Genomic DNA, 10380 nt, shown 5'->3' with positions numbered 1-10380 from the left:
ATTACCCTGGAAATCTACAGTTTTCTGCTGCTGTATAGTTCACAYGGACCCCTGGCTATTTCCATTTGCTCCCATTCACTGCCTCACCTGTAGCTGAATKTTAAGTCCTGCCCTCACAATTCTAACAAAATGCTTCCCTGTGATAGCAGTTGAGGTCTCTTTGCAGGATACTTGTGTCCCTACAAGGTCCGTGGTGCAGCTGGGGCATCCCAGCCACACCTCAGGACACACACAGACCAAAAAACCTCATAGTTCCACCAGGAGATACCAAAAACCCATTTGTATGCAGACAATAACAAGCATGTCAAACCTTTGCAACTAATTAAAACCTGACAGCTTTCTCCAAACAGCTGTTTACAAGTTAAGGGTTGTAATGACAAATTACCAAGCTGTGTTCCAATAAACCAGGAAAATTTGAATCATTTGTTCTAAACAGTAGCAGAAAGATGCATCTGCTGTGACATTTTCACTTGAGTCTGTTGATCCTCTATTTGAAGCTTGAGGGTAACTGCAATACCATCTGATTTCTCCACACTCCTGCAAAAGCATGTACCTTAATATTTATGAAGTATTTCTAGATGGAGATTATTGCTCCAAAGGAAAGACTACCATGATTCATTATGGAGTACATTTATATTTTCCAAGGAAAAATTCTGACATTCTTTCCAGACTGAGTGTTCATGACACAGGCTGATATATCCACATATTTTATGGATAGCAAGACTTTCTTAGTTTTTGTATTAGTGTTGCACTAGGGCTGTACCTTCCCAAGATTCTGYGATCTTGGTAAAGTTGGATCTGCAAGGTAACAGATAATATTGGACATTGATAGGCTGTATCAACACCTTAGCTTTGCTAGAAGTGCCTCCAAAATAACTTTAATCATCCCACCAATATTTAAATTTTGTGCTACCCAAAATGCCACTTGTCAGATTCAAGTGAGTTTTATCACGAGTGACAGGGTGTGGGGGTTTGCGACAGCTGTGGCTGGACATGCTCTCCCAGCTACAGTCTCAGCTCATTAATACCATTAATTGTGAAAGYAGGAATAAGACATCCCTGTCCTGGACTACCAGGCAGCAACACTGGTCATAATAAAGGAGGCAAAGTTAAAAAAAAATAAAGTGTGCACGTACACAGGTTTATTCAAAATCAGCAGCAGCGTTTAAAGCACAGCTATACCGATAATTTTTGGTGTTTTCAGCAACTCAAATATCACGTATTTAATTGAGCAGGGCCTACCTTTTCCAATTTAAATGTCAAGTTTTAAAATCACAGTTTTAAGATGCCTCTGTGCTTCTTAAAATATGGAATTTCTTATTACAGGCTTTGCACTGTGAACTTTGGCAAACAAAAAGAAGACGGAGGCTTTATAAATATAACAAAGAAAAGTACAAAACCAAACAGCTCAGAAATCTAACAAACAGTCAGCAAGCAGGAAAAAATAAATTAAATCTTTCTGTCAATGATACATAGTGAAAGCCTTGGAAAAAAACCTGTGTTTTCTGCCATGTCCTAAATGTGAGGAAATAGAGATTCCAATGAGCTGCCCAGACAAGAGTTACGGGATCCAGTGCATGGCATACTGCTGAGAAGGTCCCAGTTCCCTGTGCACTAGGAGTTGTAAATAAAATCACCAATTTGGACCCTTGGAGGGTCATGGAAAAASCCCCTCACTCTAAGGGCTCACAGCTCCCACACTCTTGGTGGCATTTAAACAACTTYCATTTTCAYGTGAGCACTGRCCAAATACCATCCAAAGAAATCCATCTTAACCTTCCTTAATAAAGTAAAACTCAGCCTAGAGAAAATGTTTATGCAACTTCATTGTTATTATGAATTTAAAAAAAAAAGGCAGTTATGTAAAACACATTTGGRGCGGATGTTTGTGGCTGTCACTGTTATCCCCAAGGTGAGTGGGAAGAAGGTGAGCTGCGTGCACATTCCATTTTTACTTCTTTTTGGCAGAAATAGAACATTGCTTAGGCATAATTTACATTTTCTAATTTAGCAGCAAGGTTGTTGAAGGGAAAGCAGTGTGCATTTATATCAGCAGACAAAAATAAGAGCAAAGCAGCGTTTTGAGACGGGCACAGCGACAGAAGCCAGGGCTGCAAAGGGCAGCAGGTGTGCTGCTGTCCTGTGCCATCCGTGCACACAGCTGGCTCTTCCAGGGAATAAAATCAGTGGACAAAAGTAAAAAACCCCATAAAGCTGCCATTTGCCACATGCAGTCTAATCAGGGTGTTACTAAGCCCAGCATAAATGCCCTGCACAGACTGCCAGTCCTACTGACTTTCAGTGCCATGGAGTGCAGAAGCAGAGGCAAACACTGCAGYCTGGAGAGCTCTGACACATCCTCATTTCCCCCAGAATCACCTGATTTTCATTTCAGTAATCATTTAGACTTTCCTTGCAGTTTTCCTGTTAGTTCCTGAGCCCACCTCATTCAGGAAATGCTGCTTTTCCTTCACAGATGTGTTRGAAGCCAGCAAACCTTCCACAGCAGCTTTTGGATTACAACTGAGATAGGTCCAAAATCATCTCCCTCTACTCGAGCATTTCAAGAAAAGCCACTAAATACAGAAAGGCTGGTGATGATATTAAAATAGTAGTCAGGGTCTTGGCAAATTTCTGACATTCAAGCATCTGAATTATTTTTCTCTGTAGAGCTTGCTTGTTAAAGTGAGAAAATTTGGGGCGGAAGCCATGAGATTTTTTAAAATTGGGGATTACTCTCTAAACAAATCTTGGCATGAGAGTGATTCTATCATTCAYAATTTCATCTCCTACAGGTTTCACAGTATATGTTATTTAAAGAAATTCATTTCCTGTTGRATGATTTATGAGGGAAAACAGGATGCTGAGGGAAAACAGGCTGATCAAATGCATCAAAAGTTTTCAATATGAGCATTTACCATGGGGTTATTTCCTCCTCCCTGTCAACTCATCCTGATATTTCTTCTCGCTAGTAAAAACACTTACACAGTTGCTTAAGAGTTTAGTTTCCATAGAAACTGTTATTGGCTAAAATAAATACAAGATGCWAAAAAATTGTGACTCCCCCAGCCCTGTGAGAATGTTTGCAGCTGCCAAATTATCACCAYCTGACCATTCATTTCTCAGTATTTACTGGTGCCTGGCATTTGTGGCCACAGCTCCYRTTAAAGAGCAYGGACACTCCTTTGAGTGGCACTTCMCTGCTTTCCAAAAGATGTGAATATTCATAGTTRTTCCTATGCCTCCTTCTACAAAAGCACATTTCACTGCTTGTGTTATTTCATTTTGCAGATTTTGCCACTAAACTTAACAAGGGAAAAGATGTCTCTAAGTCTGCACGTCAAACCCAAGCTTGAGAGAGGGTTACCGAATAATGTGTGAATAAAGGGAAATAAATCATTGCTTCATCACAACTAATTATTTTCTCCTGTTCTCAAAATTCCTCTTGCTCCCTTTCYCACCTGATTCTAAAGCCAACTAAAAAGGCAAAGTCCTGAGAACCATTTTATAATTCCCTCACTTCTTTATAAATTTCCCTTTACTTTGAATTGAGGCACTTTTTCCTAGCATACACAATTAATGTGCCTTCTCTTGTTCCCTTCAGAACATGACTTTCATTTTTCTTCTCATGTAGAGCTCTGCTGCAATGCTCTGTGCTGCCTGAGATTTTGCCTTTCTACCAAGGAGTCAGCCTTTGCATGTATACTGCATTGAGATGGAAAACTGTTACCATTTCTGAAAATAGCAGCTGAAGACAGAAGGAGCCATGCCTGACAACGTGCAAAAAGAAGGCGATGCTGGAGCTTCTCAGAAACTCAGGGTCATTTGAATAGACTGCTTTTTAACTTCCAAGCATCAAGTGCCTTGGTGTCCACTAAAAACTCCCTTCTGCATCATTAGAAARTCAAGTTCCTGCCCACATGGCAACAGCAGTGCTCAGGGGCAGCCACAATTTCATTACAGTACCCAAAAATGTGTTCTCAGTTCATTCCTTCATGTAAGGACTGTAGGGTGAGAGCTGCACTGCTGTGCCTTCAAGGGAACTTTTGAGGCTAAACATTAAGGAAACGGAGAAAGCAACCAGACCAGCTGGATGAGAAACCCAGAAAAATGCAAAAAACGTGAAAGAACAATCACAAAATATATACTTTGCTGGACTTGTGGAAAAATACCTTGAAAATTTGGTATCAACCAAAACGCTAAAAAAAAAACTGTGCAACTCATTTCTGTTTCTTTGTCTTTTTTTTTCAGAAATAAAGAATACTCATGGTAGAGCACTGAATGCAGCATGAGAACAGATTCAGGTTTTGGTAACTGGGACTGCCTACAGTCCTCTGAAAACATTTGCTGGTGGCCTTCTGTAGCAGCACACCTCATACATTCTGGTAGCTTACTATGAGTGGTGTTAATGACACTGAAACTTAGCCTATTCTAAAAATAAAAAGGAATTACTCTTTTTTATTTAATAGAAAAGTCAAGGCTTATTAAAATAGACACTTATTTCTATCAAAAAGCAGCAGTAGATCAGAAACATATCAAATGAGGTTTAAAGATTCACATTAAGTTTGCAATGACAACCCATGGGTGAAATCTACTCTTAGAATTCTGAAAATAGATTTAACTATTTGCATAAACTGGCAGAAGTTCTGTAATGTAGTTTAAAAATTGTCCACTATGAGCAGAAGAAGGGGTGGTGGGGTGATGTGGAGAAAATCACCTCAGCCTGTTGGTTTACAGTGAAAGCAAGGGGTGCTCCAAGCAAGAGTTGGGGAAAAGAGTCCCCTGAGAAGGTTTTCCATTCCCAGAGCTCTCCCTTCAGCCAAAATCCCAGGGGTTTAGTGGAAATCTCTATGCAATCCCAGGTTGTTACTGCCTGACTTGGAGCCAAGCCCTTCCTGCTGCTGGCTGAGCTTTAGCAGCACCTCTGGAATGACACAAACAGAGCTCTGGAACGCTGCTCACCTGCAGCCAACGCTGCTGCACTCAGCCCCACAACATGGACCCGAGCAAAACTACCACAAATGGCCCCAAAACCAACCTTTKATTTCACACCATTTGCAAGAGCCCATCAACAGCCAGCCCAGGTGCTGTTTTGCTGCTGCCCACATACAAATCRATGACAAAAAGCAAACTCATTCACACAGGTGGTGCATTTCAGCACCCGGAGAGCTGGGGTTTTCTCCTACCCTTCACTTAATGCCACTGCTGTCAAATCTGTAACATGCTGTAACAAAACCAGCCTTTATGTAACCCAATAAATAAAAGTCACCAAGGCAATAGCTATGCATAAATTTCAGCTGAAAACATTTTGTTAGAAGAACATGAATGTCCTCTTGTAAAGCGGGCAGCATTTTAAAATAATGTTCTAGACATTGTTAATACTTTATTGCTATTCATCATAGAACCATTAATCATGGGGAACTCATTTGGTATTAATGTGGATGTCATAAAGTACTTCTGTTGCATTTCAATTATATCTCAGCCTTTAAAATGCTGCCAGCACTACATGGAGAGCTTTGAAAACCAAATGTGAATAGTCTGTTCAGAGATAACTACAATTGCTTTCTGGCACGGAGAAACAACCTTTTCCATTCCTAAGTGCCCTTGGGGGGCTGAGGAACCTCTGGGGCTGTGCCTGGGTCCGGGGCTGGCTGCAAGAAAGAGGGGTAATCCAGACCCAGGCATATTCCTCCCCCAAGATAAGAACAAGAAAAACTTCTTTTGGTCTGTTCAACTAGGGCTGAGCAGCAGTAAGGCCATACTTTCCAGCCCCTGGGGAGATTTCATTTTTTCCTATCACTCCTGGGATTCCCTGAGGCACTCTCTTGCTTCCRGAGCTGAGTGCTTTGGCTTTTCCTCTGATGTGCTGTGCCTGCCCAAACAAAAACACCAGAGAGAACATAAATCTACAACCTASTGTCTTCAGAGACTGTAAAGGAGTGCACAGTACATCAGGGCAAACCCAAAGGGAGCTGATATCGCAACCTCTCTGATAGCAGTTTAAAAAAAAAACCCAAAATCCTCCTGGCCTCAAGAGGCACTAAAAAAAAAGGAAAATCACCAGCACAAAATACACCAGCACAAAATACATGGACTCAAACAACTATCATCACCTTGCCATCAGGGAAGCCAAGAGCTTGTGTAAGTGTACCTTGACAAACCAGRATTTTTGTTCCTGAGCTGCCAGCAGAGCTTCCAGCTGGATTTTACACACAGAATCYAATGACAACAGCTCAACAATCCCAACACTTCTCAAAAGAAACAGTATTTAACAAAGAAAATACTTATGCTTAGCTGAAGGAACTTTTTTCCTCTCTTTTAAATCCTTGCATATAATTCCCAGTCTTTTTTATCCAGGTCATCACTATAACAAAGAAGCACACTGCAAGAATTCCTACCTTGGGAGCTCTGGCATGTTTTCCACATCTGGCATCTTTGACAAGGCTGATATCCAGCAGCTCAGTCTCCTAGAAGGAAAAATTGCAACACAAATWATTATTCCATTATTCAAGAAGCCTGGTTGTGTTGTCAGTGTCCCACTTCCCACAGYTGTTTGTCCAAACTGAGATCAGCTTCAAGGAGAGCTCAGGTGCACCCAGGCAATTCCAACAGCAGTACTGTGCAGGTCTCTTGGGATATATAGATTATATAGAAACCATAAGAATCAAGCTGATTTCCTGGATCACTAAATAGCAGCTGCTGTGCTTTCAGTTTAATATTTTTCATACGATTTTAGCATCATGATGCTTGTCACAGTGTGACAAAGGCAATGTTAAAAACAGAAAACCCACTTTATTATTGCCAGAACACTTTGGAAAGTGCACATAAACCCCAAAAAGTGTTATATCCAGAACGGCAACAAGGTTCAACAATTTTAGTGGCTACTGCTCAGCACTAAACATGCACTTTTTGACAAGAATTTCATAGTTCGTATGCTACTCTTGAGTTATGTGTTACACAACACATGGATGGAATGACTGGAATAAAGCAGGCACACGACAGCTTCTGTTGAGCAAATTCCTGCCTTCCCTACACATATGGAACGTGAAGAACCCTTTCCCTGATCTGAGGATGTGGAATGGGGATGGATGCTGGAGATAGGAGCAGTGCAATTCCCAGGTGAAATACTTCAGCAGGAGTGTGACCATGCAGCAGGGAGAGCCACACCACCTCCAAACATTTCAGCCTACCAGYAGTAACTGCAAATAATGTGCAGAGAAATTGAAAACTTTGTGCTGGACAATGCCATTACTCTTTTTCTTTCTAATTCCAAGGAGAAAAAACAAGATATACATGTTATTTTGCCATGGGTTACTTGGGATAATTTTTTTTTTTCCCCCCATTTTAAGGGACCCATTCCTGCACAGTTCTTGCAGATTGTTGTTTTCTACCAAGACAAACCCTACCAACAAATTTTCACTGTGGCTGCACATTCATCACATTCCCCTCTGCCCCCCTAGCAATCCCAATTCCCTTCTGTTCTAGTACTTGCTGAAGTCCATGAGCAAATTTTCCCCTCTTCATATAACTTGTTTGGGAGAAACTTGCATTTTGGAGACTTGTTTTTTTATTCTCACTTGCCTGAAACATGACAAGGGTATCAAAACTTGCAGATATTAGAAAGAAGGTTTGGCAGATTCATAAAAGGTGGAAATAACCCAGACTCCTCCAATACACAGGGTGTATGGACACAAGCACTCTTCTRACAGTGCAGGTGTAATTTCAAATAAAAACAATTTACAATTAGCACACTGGAGGGCTTGGAGTAATTTTAACTTGGAGTTAATCCATGGTGCCATTAAGATCCTGGCAGGATTGAAAACAATGAAATATGGCAGAGCTACATGTGGGTTCATCACACTCAGAGCAAGAAGTCAGGTGGGAAACAGAAGTTACATTTACAAACAACAGCCACACCCTGATGTGGTCTCAAGCCCACTGTGAAATGTTCCACAGAAGGTCCAGGCACATGCAGATCAGATCACAGAAATCAGATTTCACCAACTGAAAGGACTAACAAGCACTAAAAWTAAAGGCTTTAACAGCAAACATATGAGGGGAATTAAATATGCTGGAAAAAAATGGGTGTTACACAGAGATGCTAAGCCACACAGAATGAATTTCAAAAGCTTTTTTATTAATTTGTCTGGTATTTTGGTTTTTATAAAAAAAAAGAACAAACAGGATTAGTAATTTATTCACTTACAAAACTGCAACTAGACCTCCCATAACACGAACACAAAAAGACCCTTTTAAGTGGAATAATGCACATTAAAAAGAGACACCAAAGAGAAGAAGGCAATGAACAGCACCTCCCAAGGACCTGAACAAGCCTGCCCAGAGGTTTACATCCTCCCAGACTGAGAAAGATGAAGAGGTACAGGRTTGGTTTGGAGTTTTGACTCTACTTTCAATCTGCTTGCATGCCACCAAGCTGTTTGCAGAAAATGTGTCAGCCTGAGGATCCAAGAACTGGCAAAGACAGTCTAAGAATAAAGAAAAAGTGGAGTTTTGTGGAGYTGCTTGGCCCAGCCCAGCTGCCAGGGCTGTAGGAAAGTGCGACCCCTGAACATGCACTGCATGGCCTTCCTGCCCTGTTACTGCTGTGACACAGAACACAGGGTTTGTAATCTGTCCCTAGAATCCTTTCTATTCCTATTTGCCAAGATCATATAACAYAGAGCAGGACCTACATCCACGGAAGTGTCTCTGTAGGCAGCATTTGGTGGGGCTTGGATAAATCAGAATTCATAATGGGCCATTTCTTAGTACTTTCGTTCAAAAAAAACCCTGGAATTCCTTCGCCCCAGGCACTCACTTTCATCTTTCAAACAACTAATTAAGAGGGCAGAGATCAACTTCCTTGCAAGTCAGAGGAAATACAATTTCCTATTTCCCTATTGCAAAACGTGGGCAGATGTTTGTAAAGGGAAAATACACTTGAGTGGTGGCCAAAGGAATGCCCCATTTCCTGTGCAGCAAAGTAGCCCAAGCCCTCCTCCACCGAAGTCAACAGGAGTTTTGTTAACCTGTTCCAAGGCTTGCAAAATGCACCGTGTTGCAGGAGGCATGGAGGACACAGCAGCTGTGGGGAAAGAAAAAATCCAAACTCTCTGCAAGTCAAATTTTTCCCTGTTTAGAGACCTCCAGTCTTTTGGGACTTAATCCTGCAATAGAGTAACATCTCTTAATGCAAGCRGTAAATCCCTGCAATCATTTGTAATATAAAAATTCCAGAGAAGTGAATTATTAATCCTACCATGTTTGTTTTCAATTAGCAGCTTTTGAGACAGAGATGCATTCAGAGTGGGCTGCATTGTGCAATCTCACTTTTATGGGTGAGCACACACTCACAAAAGCAATGGATTGTGCAACACTCAGTGTCTGCTGGAGCACTTATAATTAGGCCCATCTGAATTTAATATAATAACACCAATTTATACCAGCTGAGGACCTGACTCACTTCTATTTTAAACTGCCCAAAATGATGCCAGGTGAGTCACGGTGCCCWGGGAACGTGCTTGTGACATAACCCCAGCTACAAAGCAGGAAACCTCCTGGATCCCACTGSAGAGCTCTGCTGGAGAGCCTAGACAACCTCCCAAAACTGTGTCAAGGAGACCCAGCAAGAGCAGSTGTGCACTGCAACAGCTGCACAGGTCAGGCAGTCCAGAGAGCAAATTACTTTATAGAAATCCCGAACAAAAATAATTCCACTCTTCTCCAAGCACTCMTTGTGGCTGAGGAGTCGTATATTGCTCTGACCTCAACAGTTGAACCTTCATTTCCATGTCCCCTCTGGCTGGATTTTTTTTTTCCCAATGTATAGCACAGCCCTCAACCAGTGCCAGTCAGGGAGAAGGTCTAACCCATTAAACTCCGTAAACTCAATTTTCCACTTAGATGGAAAACTTGTGGCTTCACAGTTTCAAATCTGAAGAAGTAACTGTGTGCCTTCTAAAGAAAGCTTATCTAACTCTTCTAAAAATTACCAGTCAGTCCATTAGAAAACRCAAAACTGCCTCCCAGGCTTTCCCAGTACAATGCTAGCAAAATAAACTTTAGAAAATTAAGGCAGTTTTGTAAATATGCACCATTTAGCACTGTTGGATGGCAACATCTGGTCAAAGTTTTTAACAGGATAAGGCAAATGTGCTAAACAAACTTCAAATAGACTCAAATGTTTTCTATTGGGAATAGTTAATTGAAATTAAATGACACTTTAATATAGAAATTCTCTATTTATAATTTTCTGAATATGAAAGTGCTGAATATCTCTGGAAGAAAAATGAATGCAGTTATGTGTTACTCTTATTTTTATTCTGAATTATAAAAAATGTTATTTTAAATAAAACCATGTGACTACTGGGCTAACAACAT

At 41.0% G+C, this 10380-nt stretch overlaps 1 protein-coding gene across 2 annotated transcripts in view; it reads right to left on the bottom strand.

Annotated features, from left to right (window-relative positions):
• PLCB1 (phospholipase C beta 1) overlaps nt 1-10380 on the bottom strand; it is a 331455-nt gene that overhangs the window by 232002 nt on the left and 89073 nt on the right. For both annotated transcript variants that reach the window (XM_057382807.1, XM_057382818.1), the window contains exon 3: nt 6399-6467. In XM_057382807.1, the coding sequence (XP_057238790.1) occupies nt 6399-6467 (69 nt within the window). The remainder of the gene's footprint in view (nt 1-6398; nt 6468-10380) is intronic.

This window comes from Malurus melanocephalus, unplaced genomic scaffold, assembly GCF_030028575.1.
Source record: "Malurus melanocephalus ecotype Western Australia unplaced genomic scaffold, MMel_1.1 scaffold_13, whole genome shotgun sequence".
NCBI lineage: Eukaryota > Metazoa > Chordata > Aves > Passeriformes > Maluridae > Malurus > Malurus melanocephalus.
The sequence above is the reverse complement of the archived record's forward strand: the minus strand, read 5'-3'. Positions and strand labels throughout refer to the sequence as shown.